The 22,967-nt window shown below is 34.8% G+C and overlaps 2 protein-coding genes across 2 annotated transcripts in view; one reads left to right on the top strand and one right to left on the bottom strand.

Moving 5' to 3' along the window:
- Nucleotides 1-10,504, bottom strand: part of SREK1IP1 (SREK1 interacting protein 1) — a 33,220-nt gene extending 22,716 nt beyond the window's left edge. Inside the window, exons 1-2 of the mRNA XM_081302190.1 lie at nucleotides 10,344-10,504; nucleotides 162-209 (exon numbers count right to left, since the gene is read on the bottom strand). Of these exons, the coding sequence (XP_081158316.1) occupies nucleotides 162-209; nucleotides 10,344-10,356 (61 nt within the window). The 5' untranslated portion in view covers nucleotides 10,357-10,504. The remainder of the gene's footprint in view (nucleotides 1-161; nucleotides 210-10,343) is intronic.
- A 211-nt stretch (nucleotides 10,505-10,715) lies between these two features.
- Nucleotides 10,716-22,967, top strand: part of CWC27 (CWC27 spliceosome associated cyclophilin) — a 222,589-nt gene continuing 210,337 nt past the window's right edge. The window contains exons 1-2 of the mRNA XM_081287395.1: nucleotides 10,716-11,020; nucleotides 19,963-20,059. Of these exons, the coding sequence (XP_081143521.1) occupies nucleotides 10,979-11,020; nucleotides 19,963-20,059 (139 nt within the window). The 5' untranslated portion in view covers nucleotides 10,716-10,978. The remainder of the gene's footprint in view (nucleotides 11,021-19,962; nucleotides 20,060-22,967) is intronic.

Here is a 22,967-nt window from a genome sequence, read left to right as displayed (position 1 = left end):
TAATGCTAACAGAAATTTCTGAATCAACTGTAAAGCTTAGTTTAGGAATAAGAAACTCTGCACAGAACCCCTGAAATTAGGATGCCAAGGTATGCTGCCCAAAGAGCAAGGAATCCAGTAAATAAGAGCAGTGTACAGAATGTTGTCTTTAGTGTACTTACGGTAGCCACATTTTTTACAGCCTGCTCTGACATTGTCCTTGTTGCAACCTGAAATGCAATTGGATAGATTTTAGGAAATGTATATAAACAAAATCATAAAAACATTGTAAAATTTCTTGAAAAGAAAATACAAAAATGATGTCCAATTCATCTTAGTAATATTACTCAATTATAATTAGAAATCAATTTGCTCAAGGCCAGTTTACTCAGATTATTTGATAAATACTTCAAAGAATTTTTAAAATGCAGTCATATAGCCAAGAACTTAAACATTTTAGGAATTCTACCTCAGAGAAGAAATTCCAGGGTACTTTGGCCTGTCCCTCAAATATAAAACAATTGATTTACTAGATACATATGTGAACATTAAGGTTAATAAATGTTCTTCTGATATCCATTATAAGAAAAACAATCCAAACTTTCTTAAAAGAATTGGTGAAATTTTGGGAAAATCACTGTAGCTGCTAGGTATTATAAGAAATATCTAAACTCAAAACTCTTTTTTTTTGTTTTGAAAATTTAACTACTTTTCATTGAAAACTGCACTGAATGCTAAATGTCCACCTTTACAATAAACAAGTACAGTAATGCTAACTCACACTAAAACAAAACATACTTCTGATAGCCATTTTTCCTTTTGGGACAGGTTAAAGTTTTTCTTTTGTCACAAAAACAGGAATGTACCTATATAAAAGCTCAAAATAGGCCATCTTTCTAAACAAAAAGGCAATGATTCCCAAAAGGCTATGAATAGAACATGCAACTAGTTGATACAAATCTAATAGGATTTGTTAAAATCAGTCACATCTAATAACACATCTGAAGTCAACAATCAAATTTGATAAACGTTTACAAATTTTCCTAGTAGCTCTGGGTAATCAGTAGTACAGGCAGGTAATTCGGAAGACATAAATAGATAAAACAAAAACTGAGTTTTTATTGTGGTAAAACATACACAACGTAAAATATACCATCTTAACCATTTTAAATGTGCAATTCAGTAGCATTAAGAATATTTAGTGTTATACAACCATTAATATTATCCATTTTCAAAAGAGTTTCTTCATCCCAAATAGTAACTGTACCCACTAAATAACTGTGTATTCTCTACTTTTTCCAGCTACTAGTAATCTGTATTCCACTTCCTGTCTGTAAAAATTTGCCACATGTATGAGGAAATCATACAATACTTATCCGAGTCTGACATATTTTACTTAGCAGAATGTTTTCAAAGATCATTTTACAGCATATATCAGAATTTTATTCTTTTTTATGGTAGAAAAATATTCCACTATGTGCATACATAGTTAAAACTAATTTTCACCACTTTTAAGAAAGTTTGGATTGTTTTTCTTATAATGGAAATCAGAAAACATTTATTTTTTTAATATTTATTTTTTAGTTGTAGTTGGACTTTTTTATTTTATTTATTTATTTATTTTTTATTTTATTTATTTACTTTTTTATTTTATTTATTTACTTTTTATGTGGTGCTGAGGATCGAACCCAGGGCCTCACACATGCTAGGTGAGCGCTCTATCACTAAGCCATAACCCCAGCCCCAGCAGAACATTTATTAAACTTAATGTTCACATATATATCTAGTAAATCAAAATTAGTGGCTTCCATCAAACAATAAGAAGTCCAGTACCGTATTATTCCATTTTCTTGATGAGGGGTATCTAGCTATTAAAACAATGTAATAATACATTAAAGTACATTAACACAAATATGAAAGTGTCAATTTCAATGAAAAATCATTTTAAAACAATTTCTTTAATTCTTGAAGCCAAAACATTGATTATTTCCCACAATTCCAATTTTCTTTAAAAATATACATACAGAGCTACTCTAATAAAAATAGAGTATATTTACTCTAGTAAAAATAGAGCTATAATGCTTGTTCTAAAAATGAAAATGTTATTTCAATGCAACTGATATATTAGGGGAAAATTTGAGGATAATGTAACTTTCATCCATAACAAAAGTAGGTGAATGCAGAAAATTGCAAACAGCTGGTCTGAGCTGCTGAGGAATCCACAAAACATACAGGAACATACTCTAAACATTTCTGGTGACTTCAGTTCACCTCAGTGTTGTGGACAGCACTCATCTGCACCCGGTGTTAAGATTTTTCTCATCAATTTCACATCATCATCCTCCTTCCACCTTTTTATAACAAGTGACTAACTGCATCTCTTCTGAACTCTACTTCCACAACAACCTCCAGGTCTTCTTAAAGGTGAGTGCCATACTTATTGTAGTATTTATGTACTGTATAAGCAATTAACTTATTATATAACCATGCTACTGTTTTTATCAGGTTCCTATCCTTTTTTTTTTTTTCAGTGTGTCACTAATGACATTTTGAGCATTATGCCCCCAATCCCATTTTCCCCATAAACCTGTGGTTTTTACTGCATAGCTGAGGAACACACATACCACACTATATTGCTGAATTGTGAAATGAAATTGGAATAATATATAATCTGAGGCTCTTCCATTATGAAAATAACTGCATGTTCAGAAAAAAAGCTCTGAGAATAGGGGCAAATGGTAAGTCTGTTTCCATAGAAATTTCAGATGCAGAATAATGCTAAACAAAACTTCAATAAATGCACCATTACATTACCCACAATATACTAAAAAATATTGTAATGGACAGATCTGAAATAATCTTAGTATATATTAGAAGTGAACTCCTTAATGAGAAAACATACTGATAAAATTCATTGTTCAATTTTTTCATATTTTTTGAATGAACAAAATATAAAACATTTTCTGGGAAATCATCTTTATCAAAATTGAAACTTTTACATAAAAGGGAAATATAACAAAAACTTTATATATAAAGTAACTCCCTATCAGTTATTTCCTGACCAGTCTTTGCTTAAATTAAGATTCCAGGGCCAGGTACAGTGGAGCATGCCTCTAATTCCAGCTACCTGGGAGGCTGAGGAAGGATTGCAAATTCAAGACCAGCCTGTGCAACTTAGTGAGACCCTGTCTTAAAATAAATAAATAAATAAATAGAAAAATAAATAAAACTTATTTCCAGCTTCATTTGTCACTAATTTTCATGACTGCTTGGCTAAATGTCTGGGTCTTTGAATCCAGGGCAAATGACAACATAGATCTAAGACAATTAACACAATGATGTGGAGACGGCTCATTTTGTCAGGATTCGCTGTCTAGTAGCATTGATGACATGGGCAGCAGCAGCCCTAACCAGGTCTCAACCCATGCAGGATCTTGAATACGGATTCCCTTGGACTTTTCTATTTTCCAAGAATTACCATCCAGGCTTTTCTTAGATTCAGTAATACCTTCCTTTATTCTACTTAAGTTAACTAGTAATTTTCAGTTGTTTGGAAGAAGTACAATGATACTTGTAACCTATGGTAAACTGAACAGTTAGGCTATCCTGTGAGGCTCTTACTCAGCTATCTATTTTCCCCCTTTAGGCTCCTTTGGAACTCTTTGTTCCATTCCTTTCTAAAATCTGCTAAGGTTTTTAAGAAAAATGCTGCCTACCCACCTCAAAGTTTACCTTTCTATTCATGACATGCAATTAGAATGCTTTCAAGACAAACATAAATTTGATCAGGAATAAAAAACATGAATGGCAAAAACCATCAAAAGCAAACTCAAAAGACACTTGAGGCAGGCATGGTGGTGGACACTTGCAATTCCAGCAGCTTGGGAGGCTGAGGCAGAGTATGGCAAGTTCAAAGCCAGCCTCAGCAACTTATCAAGGCCCTAAGCAAGTTAGGGAGACCCTGTCTCTAAATAAAACATATATTTTTAAAAAAGGGCTGGGAAGTGGCTCAGTGGTTAAGTACCCCTCTGGGTTCAACTGTTGGTACCAAAAAAAAAAAAAAAAAAATTAATGTCCATTTTGGATTTGGAGGATGCCTGTCAAATTTTTCTTTAAATTATTCTCTATAATCACTTAAACTTAAAAGTAAACAGCTTAAGTAACTAAATTTTCTTTGGATTAAACAATTAGAAATTGTAATCACTGCTGTCATAGGATGCATTGTTTCATTTTTAATTTGATTAGATTTAATTAGACTAGGCTAAGTTCTTTTCCTTTTTGTAACAAGTTTTAAATTGGTTATTATTCCATTGTGGTTTTAGTTAATATAATTTTAGGATCCTTAAACAGAACATCAATTTGCTGAGCTTCTAATCTCCAAATTGTGGTCAAATTTTATACGATGTAGGTGCTAATATGTATATAACATCCGTATGTCCTGCTGAAGTGGAATACAAATAAAACTCCAAATATTTAAACCTTTATATTGATTTATATGAATAATTTAGATATACTCCTTGTTTGGGATCCCAAATATTGAAGGGAGGATAATTAACAGAACTTAGAAATTCTAAGAAATGAATTTAAGAAATAGATTAAATGAGTTCCTTGATGAAAATATATTGAAGGAGCAGATGTCCTAATGTTCAATTAAAAATGTCTTCATAATTTATTTGACTCCCAAAAGAGTGATAAAAGTAAAACAAAGAGTTGATAACTGATATGAAAGCGCTAACATTTAAGTGAATGCATAAAACTCTTTCATCCACTTGCCTCACAAAATAATCTACGAAGAAAATTGTTTTAGGTATTACCTGTCTCAATAGACAGAAATTCATTATCAAATGAAACAGTGAAACAAAATCAAGACTGCTATCTAGACAAGTCTGTTTGTTTTAGTACTAGATTTTGCTTTGCAGCAATTCTAGTGATCAACCATCTAAGTATTTATTATTTACTTATCATTGCTATAATTCTGAGTTGGATGCTAGAAAAGCCACAAAGATAAATAAAGGTAAAGTCCCTCATTCAAGGAAGCTATGATATCAGGTGTGTTAGTTATTTTTCATAACAAGAACAAAATGCCTGAAAAAAAAAAAAAACAACTTAAAGGGAAAAAGGTTCATTTTTCTCATGGTTTCAGAGGAGTAGGTCATGTTTTGTTAAGTCCATTGCTTTGGGCCTAACATGAAGTAGCAAAAGGGCAGGGTAGAGGAAAGCTGCTCACTTTATGACAGTTGGGAAAGAGACTGGGAGCTAGAGAGCGAGGGAGAGAGAGGAGAGAAAGAGGGAGAAAGAGAGAGAACGAGAAAGAGAAAGAGAGAGGCATAATAGATTGAGCTTGGCCTTTCTTGAGGTGGTTCTGATAGTGATTATTATAAGGTATGACTATATAATAGTGAGAGAGAGGGCTGGGGACAAGATATAGTTACCAAGTACTTGCAAATCCCGAGGGCCTACTCTTCCAACTGTCTATAGTTTTCATCACCTCCTGCTGAGAGCCATGGCCAAGTAGGAATGACGCATGGCAATTTCCTTGTCAGCCTACCCAATGTTGCTTAGAGGGAAGACTCTCCATTGTGGAAATGGGCTTGCCTTGGACCCAGGTCATTTGCAGTGACATTGCATGAATGTTTGAGAGTTTTGATTTGAAAGGTGACCTTGCTCAGGGATTAGGGTGGATCCGGGTTTAGGGTGGATCCTGCTGGGAATAGGGCGGTTCCAGGTTTAGGGCGTATCCTGCTGCCTCAGGCGCCTGCTCCTTGAGTTCCCCTTGAGTTCTCTCGGGATTCAGAGAGTATTTGAGATGCAGAGCCCGGTGGAGGTGTGGATTTTTCCCAGAACGTGTGTGTAGAGTGCCGGTGAGAGTTCGGGAATAAAGAATTGCTGTTTGAATCTACAAGGCTGTGAGTGGCTCGTGATTTTGTGCCCAGCCAGACTGCAGCAACCTCCCAATGCCATCAAATCCACTGATGAGTTTGGGAACTCTCATGATCCAATCACTTCCCAAAAGCCCACAAGTCTTCAAAAACATGAACCCTAGGGTGTTCATTCTAAATCTAAACCATAACACCAAGTTATTTAGGATAATAAACCCTTATTGTTATAAATGACAGAATGTGCCAGGTGTCAAAAAAGACATTATTTTTTCTGCGAATAAGCATGAAGAAGCAGCAGGCAAGAACCTCAGCTGAAAAACAGGGAATGGATAATAAAAGGTATAAGTAGGAAAAGTAGGCATGGATAATAAAAGTGGAAATGGACAATAATAACAAAGGCAGGTAGGCAGGAAAACATCTAAGAGGTCAGAGAATCTGGCCGAGTCAGATTTTCGCAACACTGCAGAATGCATGAGAAGAGTGGTGGAAGGAAAAGGTAAAAAAAGCGATTTGGTCTGCATTTCTCTGTTTGCTAGAGATGATGAGCATTTTATGCCCAGGAGTACGTACTTCATTCTTGCAGAGAGAGAGAATTTTGATATTACAATGCCTTAGAAGCTTAAATATAAGGCATCAACTTGTCATTATGCAGACAAGGTAACTGAGTTTCAAGAAGGTTAAGTGGTTTGAAGAGAATCACAAAATTCACAGGTAGAAGTTTAAAATTAATTTACTGCCTCCCAGAAATGGTATATGATTTAGGAAAATTATTTCAATAGCAATTTGCAGCATGAACAAGAAAGAAAAGTAATTACCTATATAGTTTAGGAGTGAAATAAATTGGATATATTGTAACTTAGACATTCTTTTACTAAGGTGCTATAGTAATGTGTTTAAAAATCTTATTCATTTTGATATGCCAGGCTGAATGAATTGTTGACTTAGCCATTAATAATTCCCTACCTTGGCTACAGACTTCACTAAAGGAAAGGAAAAACAACAACAACAACAACATCAACAACAAAAATAGACCTATCTTTCCCCAAATTGAGTTTTTGTGCTGACTATATCAGTAACATATATTGCTACTTATGCCATGTCAATTATTCATGGAGAATGGTGAATCACTGATATGATTTCAACAACTGAGTTAATTTCAACAACTGTGAATGGGAAAAGCAATTATCCAAAGAAAGTAAACTTCAATGAAACCTATGTTCAAATGTCATTTCTCTAAAAACAACTAAGCATCCAAGATTTTTCTAAGAGTCTACAATATTTCATTGTGTAACTTACATAATGGTTTAAGCTAACACACAATGCTAAGGAAAAACAGCAGAAGCATGTGACCATAAAAAGACAAAGCTGGTTTTCCTGTGTGGTTTGTGGAAAGTAGCCTCATTACTTTATAGTCATACCTTATAATAATCACTAGCAGAACCACTCCAAGAGATGCTGAGCTGAATCTATTATACCTAAAATAATAGAGCATAACATAATACTTGTCCTCATTGATGATTACCTTAAAAGGTTTCAATAGAGCTCTATTTTTCTTTTATATATTGTCTGGATCAATCATCCAAGAAATTATCTTAACTTTCTCTGTATCTATATTTTCTAATGGCACTTGCATTGTACTTTTATAACACTTGCCATGCCTATTATCTCACTTTCTGCTGAGTTTAAATAGTTTATCTATGTCCTGCCATCTAGCTTAATGGCACAATTTATTATTATACCTGGAAGCATTATTTTGAATTGAAAGAAGATTAACATATCTATAACACTGGTCTAAGTTTACTGGAGTTAAATGGGGCTTTGGAAAATCACTTTGTCTTCTTCCTTAAGTAGCACAATGACTAAAGTTTTGCAAGGGCACAGACTATGACATTGTGTCCCTTGGAGTATCCACACCACACAGGTATTTTTTAAAAGTTTGCTCAAGTAATGTAATCAACAATGACAACAGTCCAATTTGGATGCAACCATGAGAAGCTAAACTCACCAGAGCTAATTTGGTCTATCAGGATACCCAGAAATCTACTGTGCAGGTTTGTCTCTCTCTCTCTCTCTCTTTTTTTTAAACTGGTCACTTAGATTGTGACATTCCCCAGGCTTCAGTCACAGATCTTCCTTTCACACTGTACACATTCCACCAGATCAGTTATACATTCTTTCAGCTTTAATCTTTCCTAAGTGCATGTGGCTGACAGATCATTTTCTTTGGTTTTGATTTTTTTTCCTAAGCTAAATACTATATCTCATAATGTCTACTAGATATTTCTATTTCTATGTCAGACTAACCTCAACACAAGCTTGGAACAGAAGTCATCATCATCCACCTACACTCTGCTCCTTGTCTTATCAGTAACAAGCCCCACCCAACTACCTAACAGTGAAACCCAGATAAACTGCATTCCCTATTTTTCTTTTATTATTATTATTATTGCATTGCAATTCTTAATACACCATTATACCACAATTTATCATGTCTCTGATTGTATATAAGGTATATTGACACCAAATTCACATCTTCACACATGTATTTTGTATAATGATGACACCCATGTCAAATCAATCACCAACTGCTAGTAATTCAGCCACCAAAAATATGTCTCCAACCTATTTGTTTCTGTCCTTTTTTAATGAGACCATATCTTAGCAGGCATTATCATGACTTAATCAGAATTACTCCTAACTAGTGACTGTACCTCCAGGCAAACTCCCCTCCAATCTACCCTATAGACAGAATGATTTTTCAAAATATGAATTTGCTTAAAAACTCTTAAATGACTTCCTATGATTTCTAAGATGGCATCCAAACTCCTTGTCACTACTTGCAAGGTCCTTCAAGAGCCAGAAACTACCTTGTAAATCAATAATATAGTGTGGCAAAATGAATTAATGCACATGGTCTAGGAGCCAGATTGATTGGTCAGTTATGAACTTTCTCATAATAGAGGCAAGTTACTTGATTTCTCTGTTCCTGTTTTCTTATGTGTAACATGAGAACATCAATGCTTATCCCACAGTGTGGCTGTGAAAGTTAAAGGAGATAAAATACAATATTTGCCATAGTATCTGACACATATGATAACATAGTAAATCCTTAGTAAATATTAGCTATTTTTGTCATCTCCTTTTAGTTAATTTCTCACTTCTCTTCATTTGTTTGCTGAGTGACATCTGTAACAAATATCTTTCATGTCCTCTTCACCTATCACCTCTTCCTTTACATATCTAGTGCCTCTGACTGCAATCTCCCTTCCCAGAACTCTGCCCTTCCTATAATTCTTTAAGTCTAATCCCAAATGCTACATTCACTGGAAAGTCCGTCTGGCCTCTGTTGTACCCTGTTAAGAGTCCCCTAAGTGCTCCCCAAGGCCTTGTATTTTCCTTGACATAGTACTAGTCCCACTTTGTGTAAATTCCTCTTCACTGCTAAATTGTAATTTCTGTGTGAAAAGCAACAGTGTCTATCTTGTTCACAACTGTATTCCAAAGGCATACCTAGGATAGTGCCCAGTATATAGTAGGCAGTTAATAAAGAGTGTACATTTCCTCTCAGATCCAGAGATGCTCCTCCCCAAACTGCGGAAGGTAGAAAAGTAGTGTTCCTATAACCGCTTTCTTCAAATAATCTTCAGAAAAAGTTTCCACAGAACAAAAAAAACCTGATCTAAAAATCCTGGGAAGGGGGTGGGGATTAAGTAAAGTTGGGGCTCTAAAGCAATACTTTTCGGAATCTTTGTTATACTAAAGTAGGTTGTTAATCTCCAAGTAGGGGGAAGGGGTCTATTTACCAAATATTCTGCTACCAGGGTTCTGCAGATTTAAGTTCCCCTACTAGAACTTCTAAATGCTGGGAGTCACGAGCAGAGCAGGACATCTCTGGGGTACTTAGTCTGCAGAGTTTGTCACTTTTAGGAAGGAGAGTACTCTCTGGACACAGAAATTAGGAGCTAGAAGGTACACTACTAGTTATCCTTTAACAAAGCTCCTTCTTAAACTGAGGCCACAAAGGGAAAAGCAACTGGTCTACTGCCACACAGCGACTTCACACAACAGGAAGAGCTAGAAGTACACTCGCATTTCGTCTCCGTGTCTTCCAGTCCAAATGCCTCTGGCTACCTGGGTCCACCAAGTATTCCCACTTCAAATTTTATTTTTAAGGCATACCAAAGTGAAAGTCATTTCTTCTCGGCCGCCGGTCCCCTTTGGCCTACCATTCCTCACTTCTCTCCCTTCTACAATACACTTTTCCTATAATCCTGTGCAATCGGGCTTGGCTAGGGGTGACGACAATACCTTTTTTTTTTTTTTCCTTTAGACTTGTAAACTTCTTCGTGTGGGACCACCAAATCAGGTTAGGCCTCCGCCTAAATCCCCATGGGCGCTGCTCCCTACCCCACCGTACCCTATCCTACTTCACCCCACCGGTTCCTTTCCTCTCCCGGACACCGGGGCCCCACTGTTGGTCTTCACCTGGGACTGCCATGACGCTCCTAAGAGGGGTCGTTGAAGCCCTTAGCTTTCGAGAACGCGTTTGCTTCCCGCGGGCTGCGAAGACAACACACAAAGCGACCTCTTGTACCCGCGCCGCGGCACCTTTCCGACGGCGGGGAAAAGCCTGATAAGCCTCTGGGGCTGGCGGAACCAAGTAGCCACGGATGCTGTTTCCGGGCGACTAATATTGCAGAACATACATGGTCTGAACCATTACTGCCAGCTTCGGGAACTATGTGTTACCTGCACCCTAGTGAAGTGAACACCGCCAGGATTTACGTGTTATTTCTTTTTATTTCGTTATAAATAATAATGTCGAATATCATATTAGTATATAACACCGTTGTAATCATTTTTTGTTTTCTGGAGAACACGGGAGTCCCCCTTCTCATGGTTAGCGGTGCTCGCGTCCAGGAGCAACATGGCGGCGTCCGTGAGGGACTAGTTTTGAGGCAGGATAGTATTTGGTGTCGCTGTCTTCTGTGACAGTGACCGAGTGGAACTTTTCCTGACAACACAACTTAAGGAATTGTGTTCTGATAGGCGTCCGGATTTAGTGACTGGCTGGCCTCTGGCGTCCTCACTAAGGAGCGGATTCCTGAGCACTGAGCAGGATGAGCAACATCTACATCCAGGAGCCTCCCACGAACGGGAAGGTGAGCACCTCACCTATGGTTCCTGGGCTCCTCAAATGAGACCTGCCTGATAGAGGGGTTCAGGGATCTTAGGGCTGAAAAAAGACCACAGAATCCTAGTTCCTTTCCCTGCCTAAGGACAGTGTTGCATCTAAAACACCAAAGTTGGCACTTCTCAGCATAGACTTGAAAAAGTCCTGAAGTGGAGATGTCTCTCTCTGTCTGCTTTCTGGCCCGGTTTCCTGCTTTGTCCCAACTCTCGCAGCCGTCTTCTAGCGTCTCCGGGTTTTTAAAGTGCAATTTTGAGTTTGATATATTCTTAGCTTAACTTGGAGAGCGATCATTCTCCATTCTCTCTGTACTTATTTATTGAGCACTTGCTAGGGACCAGGCACTATCTTAGCTGTTAACATAGGATAGCTATGGTTTACTTTGACAGGCAGGCAGGTGAAGAAGAACCTTTGGCATGTCTGATAAATGAGCTTTTGGAAAGAAGATTTTTGTCGCTATGGCAGTGATTTAGGAGTAAGCAACTGGGAATGTTGGGGGAAAGAACCATGCAGCAGACATCTATTGAGCTGGTCTTAAAACAAAGTAGTTATCAGAGAAAATGGAGAATGTTACCACATTAGAATCGGAGAGGATTTTCTTTTTCTTTTTTTAATACTTAGTTTTTAGTTTTCGGTGGACACAACATCTTTATTTTATTTTAATGTGGTGCTGAGTATCGAACCCAGCGTCCTGCAAATGCCAGGCTAGTGCGCTACCACTTGAGCCACATCCCCAGCCCCAAGGGAGAGGATTTTCTGATAGATTTGATGTCCAAGGCATGAAACTTCCCATCCAGGGTGTTCATGTATCTTTTGATGCAAAGGAGACAATTGTGGAATGTGTCACCTGAGTTCTTGAACAGAGACCTAGTCCATATCACATATTAAATGTGATAAACCAGCAAAATGACAAATATAATGGGATTGGAAGAATGTGGTTGAGGGATTGGGGACGCAGTTCAGTAATAGAAGGTTTATTTATCATGCACAAGACCCTGGGTTCAATCCCCAGTAAAAACACACACACACACACACACACACACACACACACACACACACACATATAAATGTGTAAAGTTGAATTGAGATAAAACTACATGTATATAAAATGCAATTCTGTTGGTAATTTTATCACAAATCACTTATACAATCTTTTATTCATTGAAATTTGGTAATGTAATCAGGGCAATTTGAAAGTCAAAAACAAAAATGCTATAATTCCCAGCGCCCCCACCAAAAACAATTAGTGGGTATCTGGGGCAAACACTTCTTTGCTGTTTGAACTTTTCCTGGGCATTATAGGTGAGCATCCCCATCCGAATCTCCACTCATACCCCACCCCACTTCACATCAGTGTGAAAACTCAAAAACACCTACCTCCTTCTATTTCTAAATGTTTCTTGGGGGCTGTGTTAACACCAAATGGTAAACACTGGTAGAGACTAGATTGCCTGTCTCACCGGGCAGGGCCTTCACAGTTGCTATTCCTCTTTCCCGTGTGCTGTTTTACTGCTCCCATGTCAACCTTAGCAAGAAGGCCTTACTTATCGATTTTCTGTGAAATTGCAAACCTTAATCAGGCCCTGCATCCCATTATCCCTGGCTGTCTTAACTTCTTTATTTTTTTTCCTACAATATTTATTATTTGTTTATTGTATCCTGTCCTCTACCTTTACCGTGTAGAATGCAAACACTGTAGGTGCAGAGACAAGAATCTAGAATAGTGCTTGACACATAGTAGAAGGAGTTCAAATATTTACTGAAAGAATGAATGAGTGGATGGGTGAATTAATATTACATTTCTCTTAACTTCTGAAATATACTAAGCTTTGAGGAGTTTGAAGTTATACTGTTGCTCACTGAAGGCAGATTTAGTTGCTTTATTCTAGAGGATAGTTTAGCATGGTCATATAGATGAAAAGCTTTGACAAGGATACATTATAAATGTTTTTTTGAGCATCCAACACATGTCAGGCTTTATATTAGGTTTTAGAGATGCTCTGGGGCCGGGGGGGGGGGAACTGCTTCATACCTGTTACGCACTCAGTTGAGTGAAATATATGTTGAACAAATAATTATGTAAATAAAGGTATAATTACAAGTTGTGATTAATGCAGCCTGTCTTTTGAAGAGAAATGGGTTGAAAGAGAACATAAGGCATGCCTCATCCAAGTTTTTTTTCCAAAATCCATTTGGGACTTTTTCTAGCACAAGGATTGAGGAGATTGAAAATTTAAAGTTCTGTACTGCAGAGAGCATGGGCCAAGAAAGAATGTAAAGCAGATGTAATAATTACAAGTGTGTCAATGAATGTTTAATGCCTTTACTGTCTAATGGTACATTAGGCATTGAAAGTGTACAGAGATATTTAGAATAAATGGGACAAAATTCCTCCCTTCAAAGAGCATGGTATCAACTTAGAAAATAATTGATACATGATGGCAGTTATTGACCCCTGGATGTTGTCCATAAGTGTCTTATTTTGCTGTGTTGTGCTCTAAACTTAGCTCCTAAAGGTAAGGCACAGAAATGTAGCACTTGTTAGAGATTTTCATAAGTATAAGATAATCTATTGAGGTTGAAATTTCTCCATATTATGATCACATAATCTAAATTGCCAACATCTTATTTGGGTCCTTTAAGAAAAAGAACCACTGAGGTCTGACAAAGTAGTCATGGCCAAAGGAGGAAGGAGTCATGCCTTCTTTATTAATTCAGTAGCTTTGTCAAATGAAACAATTAAGAAACCAGGTAGTCAAGGTAGCCCAACCATATGTGCATTCTTACTGCTAGGAATAAATTGCCTAGAGCAAAAAATATGTATATTTATCTATGAATAATATTTAGAATAATAATGGCTATCATTTTAAATTTTATTTGTTCTTTTTATATATACATGACTGCAAAATGCATTGTGGCATATTATTCTTCCCTGGCGTATAACTTATTCTAATTAGGATCCTATTCTTGTGATTGTATACAATGTGGAGTTACCCTGGTCATGTATTCAAATCAAGGATAGGAAAGTTATGTCCTATTTTTCTACTGTCCTTCCTATCCCCCTCCTCCTCTCTTCCCTTCATTCTCCTTTTCTAATCCAATGAACTTCTATTCTTCCCCTCCCACCCTCCCTTTTTGTGGGTTAGCATCCATATCAGAGAGAACATTCAGCCTTTGGTTTTTTGGAAATGGCTTATTTCACTTAGCATGATATTTTCCAGTTCCATCCATTTACTGGCAAATGCCATAATTCCATTCTTATTTATGGCTGAGTAATTTTCCATTGTGTATTTATATCACATTTTCTTTATTCATTCATCTGTTGAAGGATACTTAGGTTGGTTCCATAGCTTGGCTATTGTGAATTGAGTTGCTGTAAACATTGATATGGCCGCATCACTGTAGCATGCTGATTTTAAGTCCTTTGGGTATAGATGGAGGAGTGGGATAACTGGATCAAATGGTAGTTCCATTCCAGTTTTCCATAGTGGTTGTACAAATTTGCACTCCCACCAGCAATGTATAAGAGTACCTTTCTTCCCACATCCTCACCAACATTTATTATTACTTGTTTTCTTTATGATTATGGCTCTCATTTTTTGAGCACTTATTTGTGAAGCACTACTCTAAGCAGTCTTTAGAGTAGTTCATTTTGTCCTGCAGCAAACCTATGAAGATATTATCCCTGTTTATAGATGGAGAATTGAATCATACACATGTTAGATACCTTGCCCAAGCTAAGAAAGATAGTAAGTGGAAGTGTCATCTTTGATGTTGGGCAGCCTGTGGTGGGAGGGATGATGTGCATTGGTTTGTTTGTTTTTTATAGCAGTGATTGTATGTACATACATCCTAAAATGTGAAAAGCCATTCATTCTTGGGAGTTGGGAGAAAATCTACATCTACTTGTATTTATCTTCTCTTTTATTTGTTTAAGTGTAAGAGTTTATATATATTTAAAAATCATGTAAGTTCAATTACTTGTTCAGTCACTTTTTTTCTATTATGATGTGGTTTAATGACTGGCTAACTGGATTTAGAAACCTCACAAATTTCATATTGAAGATAATATTAGTATAAATATAGTCAAATAATAAGAAAATGGTAGAATTGATGCCTCAGAATGGGAAGTCTGTGAAAAATTTAGAATTATGAATTTATTATCAAGATTATTTGAAATATGAATTTTTGTTTATTAATGTTAATGGTAAACTTTAAAAATATATATATTTGTTTGAAATACTTATCACTATAAGTATAGAAACCATTGCACAATCTCTCTTTTGTTGTGGAGGATTGAACCCAGGAGTGCTTCACCACTGAGTCACATCACTAGTCCTTTTTATTTTGAGATAGTCTCCCTAAACTGCTAAGGGTCTCATTAAGTTGCTGAGGCTGGCCTCCAACTTGTGACACTTCTACCTAAGCCTTCTGAATTGCTGGGATTATAGGTGTGTACTATCATATATGACCTTTTCATATTCTTTATTTTTTATGACTCAATTATTTAATAATGTTCAATTTTGCAACAAAATTATAAATATGTTTTTTATGAAGTCTACTGGTCTAATATTTCTGATGAAAGTAGTATTTAAATTGAGATATGCTATGAGTATAAATATGTATTATAATTCAAAGAGCTAATAATAAAAAGATTATAATATTATTCATTAATCATTTTATATAAATTATACACAATGAGATTTTTTTCATACATATACAGCACAATTTTTCATATCTCTGGTTGTACACAAAATAGAATCATATCCTTTGTGTCTTCATACATGTACTTAGTGTAATGATGACCATTGCATCCACTGTCTTCCCTACCCCTATTCTCCCTCCTTTCAGCTCCCTCTTCTTTTCCCCTTTGTCCTATCTAGAGTTCATTTAATCCCCCCCTCAGCATATTATGAATCAGCATTCTTAAATCAGAGAAATCATTCGGCATTTGGTTTTTTGGATTGGCTAATTTCACTTAGGATTATATTTTCCAGCTCCATCCATTTACCTGCAAATGCCATGATTTTATTCTTTTAATGCTGAATAATATTCCATTGTGTATATATACCACATTTTCTTTATCCATTCATCTACTGAAGGGCATCTATGTTGGTTCCACAGTTTAGCTATTGTGAATTGTGCAGCAATAAACATTGATGTGGTTGTGTTCCTGTAATATGCTGATTTTAAGTCCTTTGGGGTATAAACCGAGGAATGGGATAGCTGGGTCAAAAGGTGGTTCCATTCCCAGTTTTCCAAGGAATCTCTATACTGCTTTCCAGATTGGCTGCACCATTTTGCAATCCCACCAGCAATGTAAGAGTGTGCCATTTTCCCCACATCCTCGCCAAAACTTATTGTTGTTTGTGTCTTTCATAGCTGCCATTCTGATTGGAGTAAGATGAAATCTTAGTTTTGATTTGCATTTCTCTAATTGGTAGTGATGTTGAACATGTTCTCATGTATTTGTTGATTGTGTATCTTCTTCTGAGATGTGCCTATTCAGTTCCTTAGCCCATTTATTGATTGGGTTGTTTGTTTTTTTTTTGTTTTTTGTTTTTTTTTTTTTTTGGTGTTAAGTTTTTTGAGTTCTTCATATATCCTGGGGATTAGTGCTCTATCTGATATGCATGTGGCAAAAATTTGCTCCTGAAATGTAAGCTCTCTCTTCAACTCATTGATTGTTTTGCTGAAAAACAAGCTTTTTAGTTTGAGTCCATCCCTTTTATTAATTCTTGATTTTATTTCTTGCACTTTTCATATTCTTGATTGAGTTTTCAAGACATTTGAAAACTAAGTGTGGGAAAAAAGAAAATAGACCTTTTGAATAATTTGAAAGCAACATTATACCAAATGAAAGAAGCCAGAACAAAAGGACATATATTCAGTGATTCCATTTATATGCAATGTCCATTTGGCAGGTACATGCAGATAGAAAGTAGATTATTGTTGCCATAGGGAAATGGGTACTGATTGATAATGGGTACAAAGTTTCTTTTTAGGGTGATAAAATGTTATGGAATTAATGGCAATGATTGCTCAACACTGTGACTATACTAAAAACCACTGAATTTTTTACTTTAAAAGGGTGAAATGTTTGATATGTGGATTATATCTTAATAAACTTAAACAGATTCATTATACCATTAATAATAAATAAGAATTATTTTAAAATACTGTTTATTTAATCTTATAAAATCGTATTTTATTTGATATATATATATTACAGCAATATAGTACTATATATATTTAAGTTTTAAAAATGAGCTCTAAGCCTTTACTTATTCTCCACTCTCACTTTTCTTTCTCTTCTCCTGTCCCCTCCCTCCCTCCTTCCCTTCCTTTCTCTCTCCCTCTCCTTCTTTCCTTCACAGAACTAGGGATTGAACCCAAAGGTATAATACCTCTGGGTTACATTCCCAGCACTTTTTATTTATTTACTTATTTTTGAGGCTGGTTTTTGCTAATTGCCCAGCCTGGCCTGAGTTTGTGATCCTCCTGCCTCAGGATTGCAGTAACTGGGATTCCAATACCACTGTGCCAGGACTTTTTAAATTTTTTGCTAATCAGTTTGCACACTTTCAAAAAATTTGGAAAGCATTGCTTTACAAAGTAAAGAAAACGTGTTAATATTTTCTTTACCAATAGTGCCTCATTTTAGCTATATAAGGGGATAATGGAATAGGATAGGATATTGTCTTTTTAGGTGTACAATACTTTAAAGATTTGGATGTATATCAAGCTTCATGGAAAAATCAGAAGACACTGCATAGTTTTGTTCCAGATCTGTTCTCAGTAGAAGGAGTTTTTCAGTCTTCCCATTTATAGCCTAATGTTTATTTCCCAGGGAAGTGAGAATCAAGTTGGGTTGGTTTGTCTCTATCCATTATAGAATATCTCTTGTGCACTGTTTCATGCCAATCTATGCTAGAAGGTCTTACTTTACATATATTCAGCCAATATATAATTGCTTTTGACTTAAGCATTTTTCTCTACTCAAATCAGTTGTGACCAGGGCAATCTCAGGGATTTCTTTTGAGATATATGGCAGGGTTCTAGAACTTGAAGGACTTTTTTTTTTTTTTTAACCAGAATAGTATAGAAAATATGGAGAACTTTTTGGAGGCAGTATGATGATATAGGGAAAACTTTATTCTTTATATTCTTTACAGTCTGAAAACTTTTGGCTTAAATTCTATATTCTTTATAGTCTGAACTTTTGGCTTAAATCATTCACTGTGAAATCTTGGATAAAGGTATTCTGAGTTTCTGGTTTGTTCATCAGTAACACGGGATTAATAATACCTACCTTGTAGGTTAGAATTTAATGGAATAAAGTATCCAAAATGTCTGGCATAGAAGCTGACATGGGAGACATTTTAACAAATGTTCCCTGTTTGGTACTAAATGGATTAAGAAAATTGTGCATGTTTGCATTTCTAATTCTTTTATATTTCCTTAGCAGTTAAGGAAACTATTTAAAAATCTACCTCAGTGCAGATATTTTCATTTCTCCCATTCTCGTGGTCACTGAAGAGTATTTGTAGCAGAACTATGTAGCTTGTAGAAGCCCAGAAAGATTTAATGAATTCATCAATGTTATAAAAATTCATGGCAGCATTATCCGAACTTCTGAAATACAAATTGAAGGGTAGTTGTAGCAAAAAATGTACTGAATAGAAAGAGGTGATTGAAATGCTTTTCTTTTTTTAAAAATATTTTTTTAATTGTAAATGGATACAAAATGTTTATTTACTTATTTTCATGTGATGCTGAGGATCAAACTGAGTGCTTCACACATGCAAGGCAAGTGCTCTGCCACTGAGCTACAGCCCCAGTCCTGAAATGCTCTTCTTGCTTTGCTAACTCAGCTTTCTTAACTTGGGCAGTTTGCAACTCTTAGGCATCCCTACAAGGCAGGGGCATGGACTTAATTGAATGGTTTGTATGCTTCCTCCATTTCCAAAAAAGTGTTTTTGTGAAAACTAATGCAGGAGTTTTAGGGGAAAAAAAGAAGTATGGCTTCTATCAATGATAGTGACTTTCTCTGAGAATCAGTTATTTTTAAAATAGTGTACACTGCATATACTTTATTTGTAAGAACTTTCTAAATTATTGCGGTGGCCACAATTTTGACATTGATCAAGTTTGGTGTACTTGGCAAAAAAGGGAAAAGATGGATGCCATAGTGTTCAAACTTAGGGTTTAACATTCCTCCTCTTCTTCCTCCTCCTCCTCCTCCTCCTCCTCCTCTTCTTCCTCCTCCTCCTCCTCTTCTTCTTTTTGTTATTTGTGGTTATTAGTAAGTCAGTTATAAACTATTGCCTCCTGCATACTCAGTAGGGGTTCTGGTTGTTTCACCAAGAAGTAATCACTGCCATGAGCAGGTGGAAAGGAAGCTATCAAAGGCTTCTATTTACTTTTAAAACATATCATTTTAGTCTGAATCAGAATTAGATTAAGAATATTATTCCATAAATTATGAGTAGCAAATGAAAAAGTAGAGTGACAGTGTAATTGTAAATGAGTAATTATAAAATTATAATGTCATAATTTAATGAATCTGCATTTAAATTTCTTAATACACCAATTTTATTGGAAGTGATGATGAGAAACAATTATAAAAAGTTTGATTATCATCTTTAAATAATTAAGTTCTTTTCTGTGATTAAAAAATGGTATGTATTATTTTTTCTTAAATCCTAAACTATTTCTGAAAATGATATATTGAGAGATCTAAATGTATAATAATTTACACTGCATATTTGAAATTTTGTTTAGTATAAAAACAAAAGTCAAGCAGTTTCTAATGTTCTGAAATCAGAAAATCATTGGTGAATGCTTCAAATTGAATAGTGATTCAACTCATTATCAAAATGTTAATATAATGATATAATATTCTTTCTGCAGGTTTTATTGAAAACTACAGCTGGAGATATTGACATAGAATTGTGGTCAAAAGAAGCACCTAAAGCGTGCAGAAATTTCATTCAGCTTTGTTTGGAAGGTAATTATAATTCTTGAGAAATTATAGTTAAATTAAAAATGAACTGTAGTGTATTTTTCACAACATTGAAGATTGGTGTTGGATAGTGGTAATGAGTAGTGCGTGTTGATATGAGTGATATGGTCTTGAGCTATGTGTCAGAAAATAGAGAGGGGAGATAACGCTTTTTCCAAAATAAATCTATATGGTTTTAACAGAAATTTATTTTAGCAAATAATACTTTGATCATTTTTTTCTTTCTTTAATATTCTAAATACAGATATTTCCTAAGATTGTCTCTAGTTCTGTTGTCTTCACTCTTCTGTTATTACTTTCATGCAAATGGCTGTCACAATTAGAACTCCAGCCATTTCTTCCCTTCTTAGCACCAGTATGGCATGACTTAGTGGACTTTTCTTCTGGAACCTTACAATGTCAGCTACAACTAAACTAATGTAAGACTAAATTTATCAAATTTTTTTTCCCCAGATTGCCTTGACTTTCACCTTCCTAACTGCAGTTGCCTGTTATCTGGTCTTCCTGACTTTCATCTTTAATTTCTTTTTCTTCTATTTAATCTTCTAATATTTGAATTCTCAGGCAGTTTGGCTTTCTAGCTTTCTAATTTTATTTCTCATTGCATTAACCATGTGGTTTCAGCTATTACCTTTATTTCCTGAACATTTCCTTCTCACTTTCACTTTCCTTACACTTTCATGAATATCCTCATACTGGTTTTCCTTTGTTGTTGTTGTTGTTTAAGAGTGTTTTCTCTTTTCATTTTTTAGTACCTAGCTTTTAATATCTGTTCAAAATTCCAGTTTTTCCGTCGTCTTCCATCTAGCATTCACTAATCTTATTATCAATGTCTATTTTTTTTTAAGATTTGAATCATAAGGTGATGACTTTTCTTTTAAAAATGTTACAGAAATTTACATTCACTTGAGTGTTTTCCACTTCACAATATTTTCTTATCAAACTAAACATTTCTAACATTTTTAGAATGTCTTGTTGGGTTTTAGAATACATTGCATTTGGTTTTGAATATCTTTAGTGGTGGCAAATCATAGTCCTCCTAAGTTATATATGATTTTTAGAGAAAATATGTTTTAAAGTATCAGAAAATAGCATTTTGGGCCAGAAACAAGATGTAAAAAGAGAATCCACAGTATCTAGTATTATGGGATAGTGAGAACTCTCCAAATAGATAAATACCAGGAGAAGATTTAAGAAATAAAATTAAAACAAAAAAGACAAAGAGAGAGAGAAGAGAAAGAAGATGTCTGCAAAAACCATTATTAATAATTGTTATGGCAGGCAGGAAGGAAATAGAGTCAGACAGGTAGTTTAGTTAGAGAGGCCTCAAATAACTGTCAACAAAGCTAAGAAGCACATAAGACACAAAAAAGTCAGACTTGCTTCTGGTAAGAAGTTTTAAAGAATAAAAAGCTCAAATTTTATAGGAGGAGAGTTAAATTACAAAAACATTAGAAAGAATGAATGGTAAATTGCAAACCATATCCAGGTAAATGGAAGAAACAGAAAATATCTGGATATAAAATAACAATGAAGAAAAATAATGAGGTTGGTAAGTTGGATGATGAGGGAGCTCAATTATGGCAACAAAAAAATCATTCTCAATTTATAAGAATACAAGAAGAAAGAAAAAAGAATAGAAAAATAGTAAGAAAAATAATCAGAGTAATTCTCTTAATTTAGCAAATAAAAGATTGAATTGTTATTGGAAAGGCTAACAAGAAGCCTGAGAAGAATGATTTGAAAAAGATACTCACAAATGAGTAAAGTCAAGGTGTTAAAAATATAATTCAGAAAACCCCAGTTAGATTCTTTCAAGTCTTTGATTCCTTGATCTTATAACACTCAAATCAATACCATATATATAAAGAGCATTGTTTAATGTAAAATAGTTAAAGGGAAGATCACAGCCTTTCCAAAAACAAAAGATCTACTATTATACAAACTAAATCTTGGATTTTAGGTCTTTGTAGTATAGTTAGGTGAACATTTATGATGAATGTAATTTTTAATAAATTGTCAGGTCAAAAATGTATTATAATGAATACCTTTTATAATTTCATTAGTTATCTGAAGTGTAAGGAAGGAATAAAATTAATTTATGCCCATAATATTTATGCCAATATTTTGCCTTGTCTCTTCATGATACATCCTTTAGTTATTTTTATCCTCTACTTCCATTAACAGGAGTTTATTCATTCTTTAGAAGTGAAAAATATAAATGTGTACATTAACATGCCACAAGTTATAAAAGTTTTTTTTAATGAAACTAAAATATATGTTTAAAAAAATACTGGAGAGGATAAAGTAAATAGGGCAGACTCATCACAAATGAACTTTAGATATAAAAAAGTTGTCAGTGAAAACAATATGCAAAATTAAACACAAAACACAATTCTATTAGAAAAAATACAGAAAGCTGATATTAAAATGCAAATATAAATTCCTGTATGTATTTGGACTGGAAATGTAAATTAGTCAAACATATCATAAAACCATTGGACAGCCTGAAATAAAAACTGTAATGAGAAATAGTAGAATTACAGTGGAAACATAGGAACTCTGTTTCGTATTTGAGATTCATTTAACTTTGTTTTTTCAATAGTAGATAGCATTCAGGAGGATATTATGAGTATATGTGATGAATTAATAAAGCTTCCTTATTCAAAAAACTTATGAATACGATGCATAAATATAAGAGTAAAATAAACTGAAAACTGCAAAATCTATTATAACACATGGTTTGCTTCCAGAACAACTTTAAATTCATAGTTCAACAGCAATTATTAATAAGTTATAGGGAAGTAGAAATAGTAGATATAAAAAATTTGTGTAAATTGGAAATGCCAACCATGATATAACAAAAAATTATGGTATAAAGATTCTAGAAAAT

This window comes from Spermophilus citellus, assembly GCF_964194105.1.
Source record: "Spermophilus citellus genome assembly, chromosome: 1".
In the NCBI taxonomy this organism is placed as follows: domain Eukaryota; kingdom Metazoa; phylum Chordata; class Mammalia; order Rodentia; family Sciuridae; genus Spermophilus; species Spermophilus citellus.
The sequence above is the reverse complement of the archived record's forward strand: the minus strand, read 5'-3'. Positions and strand labels throughout refer to the sequence as shown.